Source organism: Mirounga leonina, unplaced genomic scaffold (assembly GCF_011800145.1).
Source record: "Mirounga leonina isolate KUSES-001 unplaced genomic scaffold, KU_Mleo_1.0 Mir_101609, whole genome shotgun sequence".
NCBI classification, from domain to species: Eukaryota; Metazoa; Chordata; class Mammalia; order Carnivora; family Phocidae; genus Mirounga; species Mirounga leonina.
In genome coordinates, this window is record NW_023270164.1 from 13,626,990 (window position 1) to 13,652,384 (window position 25,395).

Genomic DNA, 25,395 nt, shown 5'->3' on the forward strand with positions numbered 1-25,395 from the left:
AAGTATCACCCTCTTGAAGAGGAACCCTAGTCTCCATAACCCACTATTGAGGCTGGGTGAAGACAGTTCTAGAAGGAGGTGGGTAGGAGAATTCCTGAGCCCATGGACTTGCTATTTTTCAGTGAGCTTTGTGGTCTGGATTCACTTAAATAAGCAAAGACGTGTGACATTTCAGCAGTGCCAAACCCTTGAATCCCTTGAAAATCTTCTGCTTTCTTTGAGGTGCTCTCATCAGTAATCTCAGCATAAGGTAGGTTTCACTTTGGATTTAGGTTCTCATCTACTTCATCAAAGGAGAGAGTGTCATGTAGCTTGATTATCTTGATATGTTCTACAGCATATTAGCAGTCTCTTGAAAACCTCCCAATGATAAATCTTCTAAATCAACTTCACCAGGAGGATTGATTTTTTGTAATACTCATTCTCCCCACCACCCAGAAATCAGTTCAGCTTTGTATCAGGCAGGTAATAGAGAATAAGGAACATCACTTTTTCCTCTCTATCAATGGGCTGGTAGAGAATGTTTACATGAATAATCTTCAGCACTCATTTTGCATTACTACTTTACGTGGATTTCCATACACACTTTGGGATCAAAGGAGGCTTGGGAAACCTGAACTCCGGAGGCAACACATGGGTATGGCAACCCCTCTACTCAGCTAGCTCACACCCCTACCCATTCAGTCATTTCCAATATTACTTACACAAAAACTATGGCAAAGATTTCTACAGCTGCTTTCTGCTAAGGCAACCTGAGACAGATCAATTGTTTCAAAGCGTGCAAACTGGAAAGAGATAAGAGGGAGAAGGAAAAAAAAATCTGGTTAATAATGTCAAGAGATACTAAAAGGTAAACACACACACACATACACACACACGCACACACACACTAATAGACATTCTTGGCAGTCATGAGCCAATCATTTGTTTGACTTGAGTGCTGGGATTTATTTAGCATCATGATTTTTGTTGATATATCATGTGACATACAAAAACCAAACCAAACTAAAACAAAATACAACTCTTCCTAAAACTCTTATGTGGATTTACAGGAAGGCTTAGGTGGTTCAGAAATATTCAAAATTAAGGGTTTATGCTAGAGAAGATAATGGGATACGGTCTAGCTAAGGGCCTACTGGAGCAGATAGGAGTTATTAGCTCCTATTTTATCATCTGGCAGCCTTTGACTTTGTTGCTAGTCCTATCCAGTTTGAGGCCTGTGTCTCCTTATACGTTGGCTATAATAGCTAACATCCAGCCAGCAGCAAGAAAAGCAGTACTATGAATACAGATAGGGCTGGCTTCACTGGTATGTAGCCTGTGCATTCATACAAGGCCTCATGTTCAGAAGGGCCCTGCACTTGGTTTAATGCTCTGCTGTTACAATCTTGAAACTTTTAATAATTTCATCTTTGAACATGTTTTAAAAATGAAGTCCAATGGGACAATCACTCATGAACATAAGCAGAGGAGATATGCACAATCTGCATGTCCACCCCATGTCTTGTCACTCCATTTAGATTCATGATGCCCATGAGCATAGAATTCCAGTGGACCCATGATGTGTGGGAGTTCAACGAGACTCAAAGCAAGTACAAGGTAAGCATGTTACATCTATGACTGAGTAAGTAAGGGAGCTTATAGCCCTGAGAATCCACACTTTCTGTAGAAACTAGAACTTGCCTCAAACAGAGAAAAAGGCAATGGTGTTCTAAGAAATATGAACAACCAAGGCACCCTATTGTGTTCTTTCTTACTTATGTTACTTCCCTATATTAGCCAATAATTTATGCTGAAAATGGTAACACTGAAGGAAAGGGAAAGATAGGGCAGCCCATATTTCCTTTTCCTTTCAGTCAGGGTGTCAGTAGAATGTATCAGTATCAAGATGTGAAATAAAAACAGTTGAGCTGGTGTTGTATACTGGTGAGAATAAAATATATATGTGTGTATGAGCTACTAAATACAAATTATATAATTTTGGTGGTTTTTCATATGAGCTAAATGCTTTTATATTTGCTTTTAAAACTGGCATTGTATAATATACAGATGAATGGCAAAAATACTAATAATTTAAAATTTTATTTTTTCTTAGAATGACATTAAACAACAAATAAAAGCTGCCATGACTAATCATTGCATTATATTTTAATATCTTTAATGACATTTTTTCCTTGCTTTTTAAATAAGGGGCCCTGCATTTTCATTTTGTACTGGGCACCACAAATTGTGTAGTTGGTTCTGATGTAGAAGCTCATTGAGGAATCTATAAAAGGTAAGGGAAAGAGGAAAGGGAAGGGAGAGAAAAGTGTCCCTCATTTGGCCCAAAAGGACAAGTTAAAGGAAAAACAGAAGATCTCAACTTCTACCTTGATGTTTGCCAACATGTCTTTACCTATTGGCCTATTTCCCCTCACAAACATTTCCTGGCATCCCCACCCACTCACCTAATGACAAGATTATATAGATATTCTATAGAATAAATATTCTATATATCTTATATATTTTCTTACTGCAGGATGGTGTGCAAAACAGAGCCTTTGTCCTCGAACCAGAAAATATCTAAGCTTCCATCTCTTGAAGGAATTACAGTTCTTCAGCAGAGGTCCTTCCTTCAGTATTTTCTGAAAAATAAAAGCATAATGTTGAATAATTAGATGAATTTGCAAGATCATATCACTTGTTCTCTCAGTTAAGAATATCAGGTATCTGGAAGGCTCTATCTCTGTCACATATCTGAGAAATGGCCTGAGAGGCAGACAAAAATACAAGGAAGTTAGTTCAGTCAGAAAAGGAATTGGTTACCCTTGGAAAACACATTCATGTTGATATAGGCTCTAAATTCCTTAGGATATTTGGCCCATCTCCACTGGTGGTAGGGGATGGGGAAGAGGGACATGAACACAAAAATATAAGAACAACATTTCTAGGAGAGGATAAGTGATAGGGGTGAGTGAAACGCTGAGTTCAGCAACGGCAGATATTCAGGAAAGCTCCAGGTTGTAGCTCTAGACCATTCCTATCAGTTTTAGAATGTTCCTTTTAAAATATTAAGTTGGATCACATCCATTCCTTGCTCACGAGACTCCAATAGCTTCCTAACATTTTCAGAACCAAATCCAAAGTCTTTACTATGACCTTCAAGGGATTTATTATCTGGTGAGAAAGAAAAACAAGTACCAAAAAGGAACTACCTTCTGATTATTTTCTTTATGTATCTCATAGTCTGGTCACTTTTTCACTTACTTACTGAACTGACTGACTCTAACCAAGCATAGAATCTATTTACTATTTTTACCTTGAGGAAGTTCTCAGTTACATTTATAGGATACAAACCAACATACAAGATTGCCATTTGGGAGAAATATTCACATCCACAAAGCTGGAACTAAACCCATACTGAATGGACAAAGAGCCAGGCTTAGTTTTAGTCACCAAATCAAGGCTCTACCATGAATTATATCCATAATCTAAATTAGAATTCACCACTGAGTGGTTGTGGAAGTGTTTTGTTTGGCCTACCTAGTGTTTTTCAGTTTTTAATTCGTTGATAATATTTAAAAGAAGATTTCATAGAAAAATTCAAGTTTCCTGTTTCTTAAAAAAAAAAAAAAACAACCAACAGAAAATCTGGTAACAGTGTGAACCTATATTTTCACATGGCAACAATCTGCTGGAACAGAGTAGCAGATGCTCCCTTCAGATTGGGGTGCCTGACTCCAGCAGGCATTTGAGCTTGGGACCCTGATCTAAGCAATCCTTTGCTACTCCTGTTCTCCCAAATATACACACATCTATTACACTCTCTGTTCAATTCTCTAATCAATAAGATAGTACTTATAGAACCTCTGTATGTCAATTGTAAAGTTGGTTCATGAGGAAAGTTTATCTGAGTCCTCTTGATAATTTATGGGAGTTTCAAGGTTATTGTAATACCCTTGAGATGCTTACAAAAGAACGGTGTGAAAGAGTCAAGACAAAGTGAACAGTAAGATCTTGTGGGAAGGGAAAAGCTGGCAGGGAGAGTGAGAAATTATATTTAAATTTTTGAAACTGAGTCATCAATGAGAAAACAACTCTTCTAAGCATTGCAATTACATCAGTCTTTCCTTTCTCTGGTCTGGTGGCCTACAGTATATACTCTCAATGATGGTATTTAATTTTCTCTATCCTAACTTCCTCACCTCTATGCCATATATTCTTCCACACTAAGTCTTCATGATACCCAAGCAGTCATAGTATCCCTTTCTGCTAAAGACTAAAGTTCAAAATTTTAACTGCTCCAACCATTGAAACCATGGCCATTATTTCTGCTCCTTTCTCAAGTTATTCTACTCTGTTGATTATTAAATGCTTCTCATACTGTTCTTATTTTTGTCATATACAGTGTCCCCTGTAATAGCTTATTTTACAGTTTTTGGGTGAATATTTTCCCCTTCTCTTCATTTTCAGTTTAAAGTTTCCCTTCACTTCTTTAAAGCCTCCCTTAACTTCAACATTCTTCTTACTGCTGCTGCCATACCTAGCTCTCTTCTCTTTCTGTTCCTTTCAGGCGTGGCATGATGGGATGAGGTAGTAATGAGAAATGAGGAGGGGGATTTTTTTCCTCCAGAAGATTCCCATAACTCTGGGCTTTCTGCCCTTCAGAAAATTCTCAGAGCCTGGTGATTTGAAATATTGAAATAAGTAGAATTCAGCCTCTTCTCCCCAGCTGCTTCCTTCTATCAACTCTTAGTAATGATCAATCTTTAATTCCCCTTCCTGGTACTAAAGAAATGTTCTCTTTTCTTCTCTTACCTGCACCTTGCTAATTAATGACATCCTATTATCCACCCAAGGACACAGTGAACCAATTAATTAATTAATCTATTAATCTGAGGACACAGCAAATCATCAAAGCCTTCATTTCTCATTCCATGAACCTAGCATTTGTCATAGTCAAGATAAAGGAAAAAAAGACTTTGTGGTGCATGTATCATTGAATAGAGTGCTTCATTCATATTTTCTGAGCTTCTACTATGGACTCCACCTTTGGCAGGGCCCTTTGGGGTAGCTGAAGAAATTGCAGGCAGATTCCCTGCCTCAAGATGAGGATAGTGGGAGTAGAGGAGGAGGGACTGATAATTCATGTAGAGAGACACAAAGTTATGTGAGCTCAGAGAATTATTTGAAAGAGCCTTGGAGGCTTCATGCTTATTGCTCTAAATGTTTACCTTCTGATTCAAATGAGGGGTTCCACCAAGACAGTGGCTATCTTCTCACAGATCCTGTCTTTGGGTACACCAGCCAAATCACAATTATCTCCTCTCTGTCCCATAATATTAAACTGGTCACTTTGAATGCACAGCTTTAAGTACAGGGTTATCTAGTCATTATCCATAGAAGGCTGGTTGGTAACAAAAGGCTCATCAAGACCTAGTAGGGGAACTGGAGAGACCAAGATCAGTTGCTACTAAATTCTAGGTGATTATTATGATTGAATGCTGACCAGTGTTACCAGCTCATTCCATTTTTCAAGACAAGCTGGCAATACGAGCTAAAATCTATGTTAAGTTTTGTAATATTGAAATGCTAGCAACTAACTAATTTTTTTAAAAAATTTTGAGTGCCAAACAAAACATGTATGTAGGCCAAAGTCCACCTACAGCAACCAGTCTGCAATTTCTGAACTATGACTATTGTCACTTTCTCTAGAGGACAAAGTGAATTAAGTGGTGGGTATTTCTAGTGTCAGAGGAGATTGCAGTGTATGAATTTAGAGTCTGTGTGTAAGGATCCTGCGTATGAGATATATATTACCGTGGTGGGAGCAGATAAATGTTGATGTGATTTATGTATAGTAGGTATGAAGGTTAGAAAGCCATATAAGAGTTTCTTAAGTTCTAAACACAGACTCTATATCATCAACTCTGAACTACAAATATCAAAATCTGTGTTGGAAAAAGGTAAAGTTCCTATAGTTCTTTTCCTTTTCAACTCTGTCCACCTTTGGGAGAAACTTACCTACTAACCCAATCCCCCTGTTTTTAAATAAACCACTTTTTATTTAAAACTCAATAAGCAGCCCCAATTTTAACAAGCAGAAGCTAAAAATCACTCAATCAAGGGGTTGCCTCAAGTCAATAAAATATGTGCATGCAAGCAAACCTTTACCTGCTTAAGGCCACTAAACCTAACAAGGATGTGAGACAAAAATTGGAAGACACACAAACACGCACACACACACCCTGCAAAGGGAGGCTTTGGAAGAAGAGCCCTTGTATCCCATGAGAGGATTTGCACAGTGTTTCCCAGTTCCTGGCTGCTTGCAGATAACATCATCTCAGTACCTTCCACCACAACCGTGCAGTGGTACCTCCAATTTCCAGAAGGTAAATCTGAGGCTTGGATGTTTTCTGTTACTTTGCTTGAGGAACCACAATTACAAAATGCTGGTGGGCTCTATGTTCTTTCCACTACTCTGCCCATGACAAGAAAACAGGGAGTGACTGATTAATTAGTATGCACACCACAGAGTGAACACACTAATCTCCAAACTTTGTCCTGAAAGACAAGACCATAGATACCTAAGATTAAAAGCTGTTCTATGAACAGCTCTGAATATTCAGTACTAAAACTGTTAATGAGCTTCCCTCTAAGAGGCAAATGGTAATCCATAGTGGGAAAGAACTCCTGTTTTTGTTTTTTGTTTTTTTAAGTGACTGTCCCGGATTGACTAGAAAAGTGATGAGAATTCACATATATACAGCACTTTCAATTGATAAAGTGCTTTTACTTTTGTTATTGAATCCTCTCAGCAGCTCTTTGAAGTAGGTATTGAAGGCATCTAACTCAATTCTGCCCTATGAAAGATAACCTGAACTTCAGTTTAAGTGGCTTGTCCATATATTTTTATTTCTAAGACATTATCGAGGTGCTTGAAATTTTTCTTCTCAAATAAGATTGTCAATGTTTGTTTTGCATTTCTGAGATTTTGCAGTGTCTTGGGGCAAAAATATTTGTCAGAAGAACGCATCTCTCATGTTATTATGAAAGGTAATGAGGAATAAGATTCTATATGTGAGATTTTCTTGGTGGCCGCCTTTACAGGCATACAACTATTTCATAAAATGGAACACACCCGTAATCCTTTTGGTCCAAGCTGCCACACTTCTGTGGCAACGTTTTGATGCTGTGGATAGGAAGGAGTTAGGAAGGGTCATAGGATCCTTGTACATACTGAAATGTCATGTGACACACCTGATGCTTCTTAAACCGGAACATACTGCAGGCAAGCCTCCTACTCCTTCCTGCCAGTTCTATTTGACATTAAAACCGAAACACTGCAGTGTCTACTCTTAAACTCTCAAGGTTGCCTGTTTTGTAGTAGGAGTGAGTGTGGTGTTGAGTTCAGTTACCGCAGAGATGGATCAGCTTCATTCAGATCCAAGAATGCAGGACCTACCAAAGCATAGGTAATTCAGGTTTACACAAAATGTCTTTGCCTAAACTGTAGCAGCCCTTGCAGAGGAAGCTAGAGCTTTGGAAAGCTCTGCTTCAGTTTCCTTTCAGGTCTTCTTTGATAAGCCAATCTCCATTATTCCCAGAAACTCTTGCATCCTGGCACAGATGATCTCTGTCCCTGATGCTCTACAACTCAGCATGTACAAATTAATTGTCAGTAGTGAGGGTAAGCATTTCCCTTGCCCCATATTTATTAAACATCTTCTATAAAATATCTCAACAGGGTCTATAAAGCAGCCCAATTTCCCATATATAATTAACACCTGCCTGCTGCTTAATTGAGAAAGGGCAAGTACAGCTGCTGCTGTGACCTTTTCCTATGCTCCTCCCAAATCCCCAAAGCTGCGACTATCTGCTACATCTGTTTTTCTGTGGCTCAGTGTGTTTTTGATGGGTGAGGCTTTAGGTTTTTTACTCTTTCCTAGCAAAAGGAGCTCTTATTACATAGCCAAATTGAATTCCACCCCCAACCCATCAAAGAGTAGGCAAGCATCATAACATGTACCACTACCTGTTATTAGCTGGCTGCTCTTCTGTTTTACTTTCTCATGCTGCTCTTAGGAGGGAGGTGGATCAAGTTGGGGGATGAGTAGGTCATCACTTCAAGTGAGAACTGGACTCCTACTATGAGCACAGCTGGGGAAGCCAGGTTCCTGCCTATGGCTCCTTCAGCCTAAAAACCTGGAACATCTCTTCTCTTTGCTTTGGGGGTAGAGGTGATGGGAAGAAAGCCATTTCCCAAAATGGCCTGCCAAAGTTGATTCAGAGCAACAATGTTTGATTTGGTTAAAATGCAACTCTGGGTGCTTTAGGCTTTAAACAAGGCCAGACCTGCTGTTTTACTGAAAGCTTTACATTCCCCAGGGTCCTTTTGACATGGCAGGAGTCAGACAGACTGGCTCCAGCATTTACTAGCTGTGTGACCTTGGGCAAATCACTTAACCTCTCTGAGCCTCAATTTCCTTGTCTTGTTAGATGAGGATATCTCACAGAACATTTGCCTGCCATTCTATAAGTGTGAGTCTCTTCTGGATTGTGGAGGCAGGGGCTTGTGCCACAATTTCTTTCATCCCACTACTGGGAGCTTTCCCCTTGGCACTAGCAACCCTGGCTGCTAAGGGCTGCAGCAGAAGAATGCGAAGGTAACCAATTGTCCCAGTTTCCCCAGGACTGTCAGTGCTAAACCCAGGAGAGTCATGGGAAAACCAAGATCTGTTGGTCACCCTAACACTGAGGAGTCAGATCTTTCTACGGCTCAGGTCTGCAAGGACTATAGCTGCAAATCCCTCCCACTACTTCCTGTGCTAAGGAAGAACTATAGATGATCATCCATGTCCCTCTTCTTTATTAGTGAAATAAAGTTGAAAATGATGCTACATTTTTTTCTGAGTAGGTAAAAACATATCATTCAAAAGATATTTTATACACATGCACAAACATACATACATGTATTATTTTGCCTTCATGTATGCACAGTGTTTTGTTTCTCACTTTCTATGCCTAATTTATCATGGAGTCCTTTCAATATTACATACTGAGCTGCCTCATTTCTTTTTACAACTGCATAGCATTTCACTGTATGGATATAATGTGATTTACTTAAACAGTCCCCTATTGGTGGAAGTGGTTTAAAATCTTATTCTATTACAAACAACACTGCAGTGACTTTCTGTATATACATGTCATTTTGCACTGGTGTGATTACGTTGATAAGACAAATACCAAGGGTTGGTAACTTTAAAACTAGTCTACTGGGACCAAAAAGCCTAAACACATATGTCTTCTCAAATCTCTCTGCTCTCTCTCCCTTTCTTTTTTCTATTATTGGAGTTTCCTAGGAAGGGTAAGGACCACTAATTGCTTGGGGGTTGGGGAGGAGGTGAGTAATTTGGACCCAGGCTGACAAAGTGCAGAAAACAGTAACCTGGCTCTTGATAATTGCCATGGGACCAGCAGCAACCAGGAAGGGGGACGAGCTCAGCTGAGTCCTCCCAGACCCACACAGAGATTTGAGTGCTGGTTTTGCTGCATTGAACTGTGCAGACTTGAACATGCTATTTCACTGCTATAAGGGACCAGTAACTTAGCTGTGGGTGGGGATATGAAGATGGGATCTATATAGTTCAAAGTCTGTGCTCTTGCCACAAAACTGCCTTTTAATTTTCAGAGCTAACCTTGACCTTAGCAATGACTAATCTTCTCCCTCCTCACCCTGTTAGAAATGATGAAAATAAATCCCTAAGAAGGACTGTACTTATCCAAGTCAAACAGAAACTTAGTGGCAGGACCAGGACTGGGGCTTCAGGCCACTGTATTTTAGTGGTGTGGGGAATCTTCATTGATTCTTTAGTGGGAGTGAAGGTGCCCTATTAACTATAGCCATTGAGTTTGCTCTGTATTGGAAGTGCCTCCTGGAACATGCTCATAGTTTCGGGGGCTCTAGCAGGATAGCATGGAAAGGGATGCGAGGAGACAAGCAGGAAGATAGCTTGACTCCGAGAGTTGGATCAAGAGTCAGAGCTATGGAAGTTTGGGGAGAATAGTGGCTTAGGTCTTCCTCTGCAAATGCAGGGATGACTAAAGTTGTCAACTAGAGGAAAGAGGATTGTTTTTGAGCCTTGGGAGAACCAAAAGCTTAGAAGCAGGAAATCCAGTGAAAGGAATGGTGTAAGTGGGAGCTTAATGGAAGACTTCTGTTGCTACAGCACAGTTGCTAATGGTTAGAAAAGGAAGTTAAGTGGTCACACAAGGTCCTTAAATGAAAGATATCAGAGAATTTTGGACCCTGGTCTTTTTTTTTTTAATTCTATTTATTTTTTTATTCTTATGTTAATCCCCATACATTACATCATTAGTTTTAGATGAAGTGTTCCATGATTCATTGTGGACCCTGGTCTTTAAGTTAACAAAGATCACAGAGACCAGGGCACCAATTATCTAGTGTCACCAACTTATAAGGAATGACTGATTCCAACTGCCTTATTCCCCACCCTTTCACCTGACCATCAGCTACCAAAGATGGATATGTTCTTCTGTGGGAGTTTCTTCTTGGGGACACCCCCCCTGCTGCTTCCAGCTCTGGGATACCACCACCAAGCCACATGATATCCTAACCACCTCCTATGAGACCAGTGGTTCCTGTTCTGACTCTGGTGATGTCATTGAAGCAGCCAGGGCAGTGATTTCTTCTCTGAGTTTCTCTTCAACAACTCCCCTCCAAAGGAAGAGAGTTGTTTTTGGCTGACAAAGGCCTGCTATTAGCCCTTGGTTTACATGCATTATTTCATTTAATGCCCGTAGTAACAGTCCTATAAGGGAGGTGGAGAAGTTGAGGTTTAGAGAGGTTAAGTGACTAGTGCAAGTCATAGTAACCCGGGTCTGTCTGACTTTACTGCCTGTCCTCTCCAAATACCATGCATCTACAAGATGGTCACCATGTTCTGGCTTGGGTGTCAGGTCTAACCTGAGAATCATTTTAGTCCACTTCTTCACCCAATAGGGGCCACTATTTCACCCAATAGGAAAAGCCATGGGCTGGTAATATCTGCAGATTTCCCACTAGTTTAGCTGGAGTAGACCATGTACTGCAAATGATTCACAAATGTGGAGAAAAAAATCACAATCCTTTGGAGAGTTGCCTGAAATATCATAATTCCAAATTTTGCATATTTTTATACTTTGTAACAACATGCTATACCATACCTAGAAGTTCTTAAAGCTGGGGACTTCAGCCTTTAATGGTGTTTTAAAGTGCTTGCAACCTAGTGCCAAAGGAACCTTGCAAACATACAACTATGTAGCTTATTTGGCTACAACTCACTCAAAGAACAAAGCACTGAAGACTCAGTTGATGCTTTCTGTGCTTTGGTCTTTATTAAAAATAACTGTCTCTTTCCAATCATGGCTTCAAATGCCTCTCATAATGTGGGTGTGACAAGCCCATATCACCTAACCCATGTACTTGGGGAGTTGGGGAGATTGCGTTATTGCCAAACTGGCCCCATGCAGACAGTTATCTGAAGGCATGCACAGGACCTAAGAATATATTTACTAACGTCCTCTTGGGATGAAGTGGTTAGATAATAAAGAGGGGATGTGTGAGTTTTCATTTTTATTTTTTCTCAGCTTTATAAAGTGGTGTTGACAAAAATCATGAGGTTGGTAGACAGAAATGGATACTAGAACTAGTTGGTTCTGCTTGCTTCTTGCAGCAGTAGTGGTCTAGGGAAGATGAAATTCATTAATTCATTAGTGCTTCTGTGTGTGGGGGGGAATGGGAGGCATGTGTGCATGTTAGGGTGTGTGTGTGTGTGTGTGTCTTGTCCGCTTTGCCCCACCAGTGATAGGTGAGAACAGGAGCAAGGTCTCAGGTAAAAGGACTTCAGGGGTGGGATTGACTTCAGGGTAGGGTAAGAGACAGATCCATGGGAGACTTAAGTCAGCCCCTAAACCTACCTTAGCTGCCTCTGAGCAGAGGACTCTCTGGCCGAGGAAAATTGCCTCACCTGGAGGTAATGGAATTTGACAGCCCACCAAACATGGAGGGAGATGGGAGGGGAGAGCTGTGATTGCAGGAGACACTAATTTGTCAAGGAAGGGATTATATTGTGGGCTTTGGTTCCAGAGGAATTACTGGCCAGGTAACAAAGCTGAAAACCTGTGCCAAAGAAGGCCACCAGGGACAAGATTCCTTAGCAGTGGTGGTGGTAGTAGTAGTAATAATAATAATAATGGTAATAATAATGTGAATTGCTAACAGTTGGTAAGCCTTTACTATGTGGGAAGCACTATAAAATCATGTTAAATGGGTTATCTTATTTGATCCCAGCAACAACCCTAAAAGGTAGGCGCTGTAACAATCCTTGTTTTATATATATAGATGGAGAAACTGAGGCTTGGACAAATTTAGTAACTTCCTTAGTAGGTTAACAAATGGCACAGCTAAAATCTCTCTTGGAGTTTTACAGGACATGGAAAACCACTTATTCCCTCAATGAAAGAAAAAAAAAGGTTTAAATCACAGGTCTCTTTGCAAGTTATACCCTATTCTATGTCATTTGACAAAAGGAGGCAGGATATGGGGGGAGATTTGTGGTGTGAATCACAGCTATTTGGTTTAGTTTTGGTTTTGTTTTTAATATGAAGTGCTAAAGTAATTAAGGTGATAATAATTGTTTAATTTACACAACACTTTATCAGCTATAAAGATCTTGAAGATTTTTTTTTAAGATTTTATTTATTTATTTGAGAGAGAGAATGAGACAGAGAGAGAGAGCACGAGATGGGGGAGGGTCAGAGGGAGAAGCAGACTCCCTGCCGAGCAGGGAGCCCCATGCGGGACTCGATCCAGGGACTCCAGGATCATGACCTGAGCCGAAGGCAGTCGCTTAACCAACTGAGCCACCCAGGCGCCCCAAGATCTTGAAGATTCTTATTTGGCTTTAAAGACAACCCTGGGGAGTAGGCAAGGTAGATAATACTATTGGCTTTTTTCCAAAGAACACTGTGACCCAAGGAAGTGAAGTAAGTAGCTTGCCCAAGGTCACTATGTGGTAAATTAGTCCTGGCCTCCTAACTTCCAGTACAAGGCTTTTTTCACTGTATCTCTACATTTTCTGTTTTTGGTGTTATTTGAAATCATTTTAATTAGTCGTCTGTATTTTCAAAGTCTAATTTCCCCTTCTCATTCCTTTCCTTCCATCCTTTAGTATAACTCTCTACCGTCACCTCTGGTAAAGAAGTATGGCATAATCAAGTGCACCATTAGAAGACATCTTCATGGTTAATGGGGGTAATACCATGCTGGGCCCAAAGGGAAATTTTTCTCTGACCTGAACTGCTCCTGGTAGCAATAATTAAAAAATTAACTTGGCCATACAACTACTGAACAAAAGCATTCTACAAGGATCTTACTAGAAAAGACTGAAAGCGCTGCTGTTACTGCTGCCTCCTCCTCCCAGGAACCACTTGCCATAGCCCGTTCAGATGCTTTACCCTAAGACCTACTGCTACCCTTCTCATAGTTTTGGACCTTCATTTATTTCCCTGTTGAAACACCAACCAGATCTGCATCCCTTTCCAATTTCTCCCTGCAGGCAAACATCTGGTAAAACTACTCCCCCATCTCTAGCCAGGCTATATTTAAGGGATTAAGACTACTCAACTTCTTAAATGACTACTAACTACAGTAATCAAATTCTAACACCCACTGGCCAGGGCTTAGAGCAAGGCTGACTGTTACCATCTAGATTTTGTGCTGCTCAACTCTTGATAGCTTATCCAGAAAAGTACAAATGCACAAAGGGAGAGGGAAAGAGAGAGAGAAAGGGAGATATCAGTGGTATTATAACTCAAGCTGACAGGCCTGGAAAGGGGGAGGAAGAGAGGAATAGAAAAGAAATAAGAATAAGATGAGTGTGTTACATTGGAGGAGTCGCTAGGGATGGCAGCGATCATTCACAGACTTGTAGATGACAAAAGATACTTGTTTTCCCACCAATGATGCATAGGATTCCCACTGGTCTTGGAACCATCTCTCAGCCACCATTTCATTAGCTCTGAGATTGTGCCCTAATCAATGTGTGCAGCTCTCTGCTCAGAGTTGCTGGGGAGAATGCAGCACTGACTAAAATGGGAAGAGAAGGGTTATTAGTTAAGATCTGGGGGACAGCTAGACCTGAATCACACAAAAAATAAACAGTAGGCAAAATTGTCCTCTGGGAGGGTGAGGGGACTGACCTTTAATTGGAAACAGGACCTAACAAACCAGATTGCTTAAGAAAGGGAGGAGCAGGGGAAGTGGCAGGGGGGAGTCCAGTGTGAAACAGACTAATAGCAATAAACAAACACCAAAATTGATACACAGAGAAATATGGAGACAGAGCTAATCCCTCTTGCCCCTTTCATCCCTTCATACATATGATAAAAAGTACCGTACTTGTTAGACATTGGGAACGGTATGTGCTATGGTGAGCGCTGTGAATTGTGTAAGACTGTTGAATCACAGACCTGTACCTCTGAAACAAATAATACATTATATGTTAAAAAAAAAGAAGAAGAAGAAGAAGATAGCAGGAGGGGAAGAATGAAGGGGGGGAAATCGGAGGGGGAGATGAACCACGAGAGACGATGGACTCTGAAAAACAAACTGAGGGTTCTAGAGGGGAGGGGGGTGGGAGGATGGGTTAGCCTGGTGATGGGTATTAAAGAGGGCATGTTCTACATGGAGCACTGGGTGTTATACGCAAACAATGAATCATGGAACACTACATCAAAAACTAATGCTGTAATGTATGGTGATTAACATAACATAATAATTAAAAAAAGTAATGTACTTGTTAGATCTGTAGGTTGCTTTGGGTGGTATGGACATTTTAACAATATTTGCTTTCCCAGTCCATGAGCATGGAATATCATTTCCATTTGGTTGTGTTGTCTTCAATCACATCCATTAGTGTTTTATAGTTTCAGTGTACACGTCTTTTACATTTTTGGTTAAGTTTATTCCTAAGTATCTTATTACAGACACAATTCTGATATCCACACTTTTTCTGAAGTGTGCATTATGGCTTGGCATCCTGCTACTCACATTGTATACATTAGTACTAATACTCACAACAGTACTTCCAGGTAAGTATTACTGCCTTCATATTACAGATAAGGCACTGAAACTGAGAATGGTCAACCAAATTCTCCAAGGGGATGACTGTCAACCTAAATCTGTCTGATTCCAAAGCCTAGACACATTTCTACTCATTATACTGTACACATTGCCTCTCTTTCCTGGAAAGTAAGGGTTGATTTGAGGTTGATTTGAGGTGAGAGAAGGGGTAGTTTCCAAAACCACAAGAAATCTGAATGATCCAGTTTGGGAGTTTTCAGAGAAACATTTGTATGTGGAAGCAATATGGGCAGCAATATGGCACCTGGGAGAGACAGTGGGCATAATGGACTCTGAATTCCATGGAGTTTGGACTCCATCAGTAACCTGCTATGTGAGCAAGTCATGTCACTTCCCCAAGCTGCCATCTCTTTGCTGGGAACTGCAGATAAAGATGATAACATTTGGCATTGTTTCACCAAGGGAAGACCAAGACATAAGAGACAAAACTATTAATATTGCTCAAGTCTGTGGCCATAAAGTAACCTCCTACCAAATTAAAGACTGCAAGGATAGCTCCTGGACTCGGGAATAGAAATTATTTCAAAACTGAGCAGGTCAGAAAGGTAAACCACAGCACAAAACTCTTGGTAAATCACAAATAAGGCTGAGTTATATCTGACCAGCACAGTGCCCAGAGTGCCACACCTACCCATAGTAGGTACTTGATGAATGTATATAAAGTGAAATTGAGTGAAGGAAAAACACACCTGGGGAGAACAATGAGAAAGCATATTCTTGAATGTTCCTATTAATTGGCTCCTAAAAGCCACTTGCTACTATAGGAAACACATGAAGTTTCTTATATTTTCAAGCATATATATTTAGGCAAAAGCCTAAGTATAGTAAAAAGAAGTGTAGATTTTGGAGTCAGACAAACCTGGATTTGAAACTCAGCTCCATCACTTACTAGGTGTGTGTCCTTGGGCAAGTAATTTAACTTCTAAACCTCAGCATTTTTATTTGCAAAAACACATATAATGACATTCAACTCAATAAAGATCAAGAGAATACATGAAAGTGCTTAGTGCTATGTATAAATTCAATACTTATTTCTTTTTTCCTTCTGTGGATATGGTGGTAATATTTTTTGATCCCTAAATTGGAACACAAGGCTTGTTAAGTGTGAGTATATATGTGGTTTCAACAGGATACTGGGGGGTTCAATTTGAAATCAGTGTTTTGCCCCAAATTTGACAGCATCATTTATATATGAATAGTCCAGACCCATTGGGTCTTTACTACCAGAGGTTAGGGTACTTTTGATTTTAAGGATCAGTCCATGAGAGCACAGACTCTCTCCCTCCCATGAATAACAGAGCAGGGATAACTGGGAAAGGAAACAAAGCCTATAAATAGAAAATCAAATTTAAGTCTGTAGAGGAATTTATGCCTGCTGTCCCCATAAAGATACTCATAGTGCTGGGACTTTTGAACTTCTCCCCCAACCCCCCCAAAAAGAAAACCTAGAACATCAGAAGGGCTTCTGATTATAGGTATGAAGACTTAAGGTAAGTTAAGAGAAATGTTCTACTCAAGTCTAGAAGAGAAACCAGTGTTGAAACAAGTGGTGATTAGAACAGCTAGGATTAGTGAACCCAAGTGTTTGTACCTCTTTAAATTTAGCACATAGACATTTCGAATCTAATCTTCTCTAATGTTTATATGGAAACAGCAAGGCAATTTGGTTTGAGTTGAAAACATCCTCTTCTGTTATATTCCATTAATCACAACTATGGGAAATACAGTTTCAAAGAGCTGCTATAATCTGCCATAACTAAGGCACCCCCATTTACCTGGTGGCAATCTATTCTGATAGCGTATTCTAATTCCAGGCCAATTACGTAGGAAGAAATGACTAGCTTTTAGAGGTCTGATCTTGCAAACTCAAAACTAGTTATATGAAATAAAGGTAAGTATCACAAGACCATTTCCCATAGAACAAACAACTAAAAGCAGAGTGTCATCACACCAACTAGCACGACCTATGGCTTTACTGGACAGAGCCCAAAAGTCTACAGCTAGCTATGTAACAATTTCTGCCAACCTAAAGCAAAAATTCTAACCCCCTCTTATTCTATTTTGCCATTTATGTGCCTTGGGCTTTCAAGGGAAGTCTAAATGTACAGTTATACAATGAAAACCGGCAAATAAATCTCATTTTATCTGTATACCTTTCAAAAGCTTAAGCTCCTTGTTCATGGCTATATACTTGTACCTATATACTTAAGCTATCCCCTCCAAATGGCTGTTCTTACTTTTCTTAAAAGTTTCTTCTCCTCCTTTTAGCCTTGATGCAGAGGAAGGAAATGCTTGTTCTACTTAGCTCTCAATTCTACAGGAGCAACCAAAGATTTACTCTCCCAACATGAGACTGGTGGAAAACTAAGAGCACTTTTAACATAGACAAGTGAGTGTAGAGTAGGCAGAGATTGTCCATGCCAATGAACACTTTCTGGTTATTGCAGAGAAATCAGCTATAAGAAAACACTCTGTCTGCCTATAATCTCTGTGCTTTTCCTGATGGGCAGAATTTCCACTGTGATATTTCCAACTGATGGGCTTTTTAATTTCTCCAGGTCTTTCTCACCTGGAGGCATGGTAAGACTTTTCCAGGCTCATTATTCACTGATTTTTTAAAAAAATCACATGGTTTTTAGCCAGGAGTAGCACCTTACATAATAAAAAATAACAAGGGAAATGTAACCTGAAAACCTCATAAACCTTGAGTAAGTATGAAAGGACAATCTTTTTGTAGAGTATATGTAGAGTATATGCACATACCATCTCCTTATTCAAGGACTCAGAGGTGGATTGGAATGCCCTTTGGTCTATCTCAATTTCCTAATTGAATCCCACATATATAAGTCCTTCAAAATGCATGTTCAGAGGTAAAAGGACATGTTGATTGACAGCTTGAAACGAGGGTGGGTATATGGATATTTGGCTGAAAGAAGGTGGTTCTGGAGTGAATGGATAGGAGAATCAAAGAGAAAAACGGTAGTTAGAGGAAAAGATGTCAGTGAAGGGTATCAGGAAGGCAGAATTCAGTGTGTAAAACCTTTTACTGTATGAGGAAAAAAACATCAAGCATACATTTTCCATGAAGCTTACAATATTTTCTACACTCTGCCTGATTTATCCTTTCAGCATCCTACAAAGGCAACGAGGACGTAGGGTATCATCTTCATAACTCATTGCTTCAATAGGTACACTTAGAGTGCTTTTCCTTCTCCAAGTTTAGGTGCGGGAAAATGTCATGTTTTCTCAATAGCATTTAAGAACGTCAAAATGTGTTACAGATTCTGTTCAGTTTATATTATTGCCACTTACATGTTTTTTTTTTTTTTTTCAGAATACGTGTGTAGGTATATATTAGCTTAGATATAAACCTTTAAGTAAGTTGATATAAATAAATAAAAATTATACCATTTTCCTGGGTTAAAATGTTTTCAGGGTCTCACTAAGACTATTTAACAAAGGATCTTGAGAAACTCCATTGATAACATTCTTTTTTTTTTTTTTAAGATTTTATTTATTTATTTGACAGAGACAGAGACAGCGAGAGCAGGAATACAAGCAGGGGGAGTGGGAGAGGGAGAAGCAGGCTTCCCGCCGAGCAGGGAGCCCGATGTGGGACTCGATTCCAGGACTCTGGGATCATGACCTGAGCCTAAGGCAGCCGCTTAACGGCTGAGCCACCCAGGCGCCCCCATTGATAACATTCTTTATTCTCTTCTTGAGCTCTAACGTCTAATGCAATCTACAACCCTAAAAAAGGCTTCTTGAGTCAAAATGCTTAATTAATTTCCTCAAGGTAAATGTCACAAGACCATCTCACCACATAATAGACAACCTAAGGCAACTAAGAGCTAAGAAACATGTGAAATATATATTTTTCAAGCCTCAAGACAGTCATTCTGCCTTACTTGGGTACTTTGCTTGAGTCTAAGATGAGATGTCATCTATTTTCTGATTGGAATATGGAGTCACTGCGCTTATATAACCACATTTAAGTGAAAGTATAAAACGCACTCTAAAAGCCAAATATAAATATATTTGATTAGTCATGCCACAATTGAGGACTGATTATTACAAAATCCTAAACAAACAACCCTATGAAATTTGTCGATTACAGTTTAACAGTGGGCTGTAAAACTCTGGTTTCAGCTGTGTTCAGGTACCTCCCATTTTCACCATCACATCCCTACACCAGAGAATATCTTTTTACATTATAGGCTACACTTTAAAAAATATATTGTGCTATATTTAGGCATAAAAGACAGAAAATTATTTTTTAATAGACAGGAATTATTTTTAATACACAAAATAAAGAAATTAAGTATGCCCTACATAGAAAACAAGATATACAGCATTCAAAAAATGTTACTCTTGGTTTTTTTAGGCATTTAAAAAGTTTTTTTGAAATAATTATAGATTCATAGGAAGGTTCCAAGAAATGTACAAGGAGGTCCTGTGCACCCTTCACCCACCCTCCCCCATATTACCAGCTTGCATAACTATAGTACAATATCAAAAGCAGGAAGCTGACATTGGTACAATCCATAGAGCTTATTCGGATTTCACCAGTTACACATAAATTCAGTGTGTGTGTTGTGTGTGTGTGTAGCTCTGCAATTTTATCACAGGTGTAGCTTTGAGGAAACATCATGACAATCAAGATATTGAACTGTACCATCACTACAAGACTCCCTCATGCTACTCTCTTATAGCCACCCTGCTGCCTCTGCCCTTCCCATCCCTAACCACTGGTATCCACAAATCTGTTCTGTTTCTATAATTTGTTATTTCAGAATTATTACATAAATGGAATTATTCAAAATGTATCCTTTTGAGATTAGTTTTTTACACTCAGGATAATCTCCTTGAGGTTCATCAAAGTTATGTTGCTGAGTAGTATTCCATGGTATGCATGTACCATGATTTGTTTAACCATTCATCCATTGAAGGACATCTGGGTAGTTTACAGTGTTTGGATATTATGAATAAAACTTCTATGAATATATATGTACACATTTCTACCTGAAAATAAATTTTTTACTTCTCTGGGAATCTGTGCTCAAGAGTACAATTGCTGGGCTGTATGGTAAATACTATTTTTAGTTTGAAAGGAAACTTCCAAACTATTTTTCAGAGTACCTGTACCATTTTACATTCCCACCAACAATATATGAATGATCTAGTGTCTTTATATCCTCTGTAGCATTTGGTGGTGTCACTACTTTTTTGTTTTAGCCATTCTAATAGACATGTAGTAACATCTCACTGTGGTCTTGATTTGCATTTCCCTAATGGCTATGATATTGAATATTTTTTCATGTACTTATTTGCCATCTGTATATTCTCTTGGATGAAATGTCTATGTTTTTTTACCCATTTTCTAATTAGATTTTTTGGTTTTTAAATACTTAGATTTTAGAGTTCTTTATATATTCTAGAAACAAGTTCTTTGTTGGAAATGTGATTTGAAAATATTTTCTCCCCGTCTATAGTTTCCCTTTTTATCCTCTTAATAAAGTCACAGAGCAAAAGTTTTACATTTTAATGAGATCTGGCTAATCAATTTTTACTTTTATGAATCATGCTTTTGGTATCATATTGTTATATGCCTATTATATAACACCTTTGGAGAAACATTCCCCATGAAGTTCTTTCTGCTATCTTTCATGCCTTTGGAGGTTTTCACTGGCCTAACTAGAAGAATTTGAACTTATTGCTTATGCATAATTACTAATGTATATGTACTACTATGGAATCTATAGAAATATAGCTCCTAGTGCTGAATATAATGCTACAAAATATATTATCTACAGGAGTTTATTTATTATCTCTGAGGTGAACAGGGGAAAATAGCTCATAAAGTTACAATTCCTCTTCAAATTATACTGTCTTCTATTTAGAAAAGCTAAATAGAGAAGCATGACTAGTATATATACAGTGTTATATAAATCTGTGAAATTTATACCTTGAAAATTATGTGGTCACACACAGGCAAAAAATCTAAAATCTAAAATTCTTTAGCTCCTAGGAGAAACAGTATATAGTTTTACAGAAATTGAGATTTGAGGCCACTGTACAACAAATGCTTGACATACCTACTTTAGTAAGATAACATGAATGAAATTCAGTAAAATGGGACTCACCGCAGGACACTGGTTTTAGGTGTTCCATATGAGGACAATCAGAGTCCATGAGTTTATATTGCCAACCACTAACTTGTCATTATCTGCCCTTAAAACTTAACTTGGCTTGAGGTAGAGCTAGATCTCTGATACCTTGCCTTAGTTTGTACCACTGTTTGACCAATTCCGGTCATTTGCACAATAACCCTTTGAGATCAGGGAAAACAGAGTCCAAGTGACTTGCCTGGATTCCCAGTGGTAAATTCTCTCAGAGTCAGGAATGAGGGGGCAGTAACCCAGCTTTTCTGTATTCTTTTCAGAAATCCTTCAGGACATAAATGCTGCTTTCTTCCAAAGGAGTGACTTAAAGGTGATCTAAAAATAACTTAAGTACTGAACAAACCACCTCTACCCCAGTCTACCCCCAGATAAACATGGTAGAAAGTTTATTTGGAACCCTTAAGCAAAAACATCAGTAAAGATCCTTTGACCCTTGGTTAAATGCAAAATAAATAGATCTCCAGCCACCTGGACAACTCAAATGCAAGAGCTATTTGTGTGGCATTTGCAAACATTGAAAGAGAAATTAGGCATCTGGCAGGGCTATGTCCTTATTTGTTGTTCTTTTTAACCTTTTACCAAACCTCCTTTCTCTTCTTCTCTTCTATCATCCCATCCCCAGTACCTCCATCTTGCAGGCTCTAGCCTAAATACCTTTCCCTAGATCCCAAATGTGTAATCTGAAATTGGGCTATTTGATCTTCTGAGAACTTGCCAAAGAGTTCTGATTTGAATTAGTCCTTTTTTGTAATCAGCCTGGTCTGCTTAGGGACATCTGGGGGTGGGAAGTGTTTTCTAAACAAATTGTTCTATTAATTCTCCTGAGAATGCCCCTCATAGGACTTGACTAAAAAGTACAATGCTAGACTCCTACACAGAAACACTAACTCCCACTGGTAGGAAGAGAAACACACATCAGCAGGGACAAATCCATATGAATGTGCATAAGTATACAGTGAGCCACAAATGGACACAATACACAGAGGGGATGAAGTAGGGGATGGTGAGCTTCCAAATAGATTCTCCTGTTATTCTTATGGTCTGTAAAGTCTGTATAACTATCAAGGGCTCATAATTAACACTGGATGACCAGCATCCCTTAATAGTGGTGACTCAAAAGATCAGGCACCTACAATGAGTCACTGTGAAAGGTTCCCCAACAGTGAACCGAACTGTATTCCAACAAAAGCTAAGGGCTCTGTCCTGCTCCCTGACCTGGAATTCCCCTTGTAGGATTCCCTAGGAATAATGGTCTTCACTATCCCAGAAGGACTGCAGGGAACTGTGAAGTTGGGAGGAATGGGGAGGTGCCTCTGTATTCACACCCTGGCAAAATAATTGTCAGGATATATGAATTAACTGAGTGGTATCTTTACCAATAGTGAGTCTTAGATCCTTTTCTTCTAGAGCAGGGGCAGGGTAAGGTGAAGGTCACTGTTGTCAGCCTACAGCCTCAACAACCTGCCAACAGTAGCTTGGTTTCTCGTTAAGAATATCAACTTCCTTTTTGAGGTCACCACTACACCCTGTTGCTGGTCAGGAAGTCCAAGCTCTGGAGTGTGACTAGCATGCTAAAACACATGATGACACCAAAACCCAAGAACCACGTACCCCTCAGGATGGCAGCCCAGGTAGTCATCAGAAGGGAGATAGAGGAATTAACAACATCTGAGATTTACCCACTTAGAGCTTCCTTTCCTCCCACTTTCTCCTTCCTCAAGCAGAAGCAAGGAAAGGCCTGCCCAAAGGTGATGAAATCCCCAAATGTCCCACCAATAGTCATCCCACAAAGGACGTGTCTGCTATGGTGGAAGCCTCAATTAAAACAGTTAAGACAGAGTTCAATAGCAATAGGACTAGAAGACACTGAGGAGAGAGAAGGCTGATCACTACTTTGTTTGCTTTTCCTCCTCCACCCCAGAGTTAAAAAGAAGCCACATGCAGAGAACAGATATCCTTTGCCTCTGAGCAAAGAATGCAATAGGTCATGCACATATCCCGGTTACCAGGCTCCCTGTAAAGAAAAGCCAATAATAAAGCACTTTGGCCTTAAGATCTGACCTGGCTCACAACCACCCCAGTGCTACCATTTATGCTATTGGTATGATGCCTGCCCTTGCTCAGACACACGTAGAGTGTAGAATGATTCACCAGCTCCTACAGTGAGTTAAAGCTTTCATGTCTGACTTCTCCAGCTACACTACATTTTCCCCATAAAACTCCCTCTGGCAACCAAGAGTCAGTTCCTAGGATTGACTTTAGCCTAGAATGACTAGATTTATGTGGTGTTTTTTTCTTTTCTTTTTCTTCCTCCACTCCGTAAATCATAGAAAATGTGTATATGGACTTCTGATTTTTGGACTTGAAAAACATGGAGCATATTGTCTTTCATGCTGGAATGAAAGTGATGACAAGTCATGTATACACATGGTTGTCAATAATTAGTGTGCGAAAACTCTCTAAACACAAACCTTATGCTTGTGGCCAGCCTTGTCCACTGAGTAGCCACCTCATGCCAGGTGTTTGGCATACATTTGCAACTAAGATTAGATTTGGCTCAATATGTAAAAAGATATTCTGCTTCTGAGAGTTCCTGACTAGGAACATACACTCTCATGTTCTAGAGATCCAAAGCCAAGTCATGCTATGTTTCAATACGTCTTGGAAGCTACTCTTTATCCTCTAGGCTTCTGATGACCTCACGTCATTGTATACCAGTTGTTGAGTTTCCAGCTTTCATTTATAATCCACCACAGTGCCAAAGCAGGTAAGTGGAGGTATGACGGAAACTCAGATGTTGCTGCCCTTACTTTTTGATACTCTCCACCTTGTTCCACTGGTGGGCTTTAAGAGGCAGATTTCCACTGACTGTCATCTACGCACAGAACTTGATCCTGTTGCAGGATGACACATAAACCGGATTAACTTTATGCTTCCCAGAAGTGCAGTGCTGCCTCTCTACTGCCATTTATAATCATTTGCCTGTCTTCTGAGGTGTGTGCTTAGCAAAAACAACCATTTAACCACAGCAGTATCTAAATGACTTTCCCTGAAATTCAAAGATTATTTTTAAACTACTGAGTTAAAGAATTTCCCAGAGGACAAGAGACATGCTCTGCCACGAACCTCCTCCATGAAATCTCAAGTCTACTTGGCACTATAAATTAAATACCTAAATCTGTCTTCATTTCACCTAATGATGGGAGAGTTGGTTGTACATGATATCGTCCATTATGAGGAGCATTAGGATCTTAGAGACCTTGTCAAAACAGCCAAACTCAATGTCAGAGCTCAAGTCTCTTAATAGTAACAAATGTTGTTGTAATATCAGTACACAAACAGAATAGCCTTGTTCCCTCCACGTCTTCTTATGGATAGAAATCCATGTATCAGACAGGTGCCTGAGGCAGAGAGTGTGTCTGCCATGTTTGCTATGTTATAGCATCAGATTACAAGGCAATACAAGGAAAATATAGTTGTCAGTATTCTTTAGTAGCAGCTTCAGAACAATTCTTATCAAAAGGGGTGAGGGAAAGGCAACACAAAATCATTTTCTTCTCTTTCTTTTTTTAAATTTTCTTCTCTTTCTAGGTGAAAAACAATGAGAAAGGGAGCTTTGAGATCTAATGGCATTTATCTAGTCCTCCATCTTTTTTTTTTTTAAAGATTTTATTTATTTATTTGACAGAGAGAGAGAGATAGCAAGAGCAGGAACACAAGCAGGGGGAGTGGGAGAGGGAGAAGCAGGCTTCCCGCCGAGCGGGGAGCCCGATGTGGGACTCGATCTCAGGACCCTGGGATCATGACCTGAGCTGAAGGCAGACGCTTAACGACTGAGCCACCCAGGCGCCCCTCTAGTCCTCCATCTAAAGGGAAAAATCCTATGTAGATATTGAATTAGTACTTCTACCATCTGCTTAAAAAAATTTCCCTAGGAGAGCCTCCAAGTGAAAAGAGCCTCTTTCGGGGCTTAAGTTTCTGCAGCGACTTCTTCAAAAGTTGGAATAAAGTTAACACTAGACTTTGCAA

At 39.5% G+C, this 25,395-nt stretch overlaps 1 protein-coding gene across 1 annotated transcript in view; it reads right to left on the reverse strand.

Moving 5' to 3' along the window:
- DGKK (diacylglycerol kinase kappa) overlaps positions 1–25,395 on the reverse strand; it is a 146,855-nt gene that overhangs the window by 101,074 nt on the left and 20,386 nt on the right. Inside the window, exons 2-3 of the mRNA XM_035004821.1 lie at positions 2,514–2,624; positions 705–785 (exon numbers count right to left, since the gene is read on the reverse strand). Of these exons, the coding sequence (XP_034860712.1) occupies positions 705–785; positions 2,514–2,624 (192 nt within the window). The remainder of the gene's footprint in view (positions 1–704; positions 786–2,513; positions 2,625–25,395) is intronic.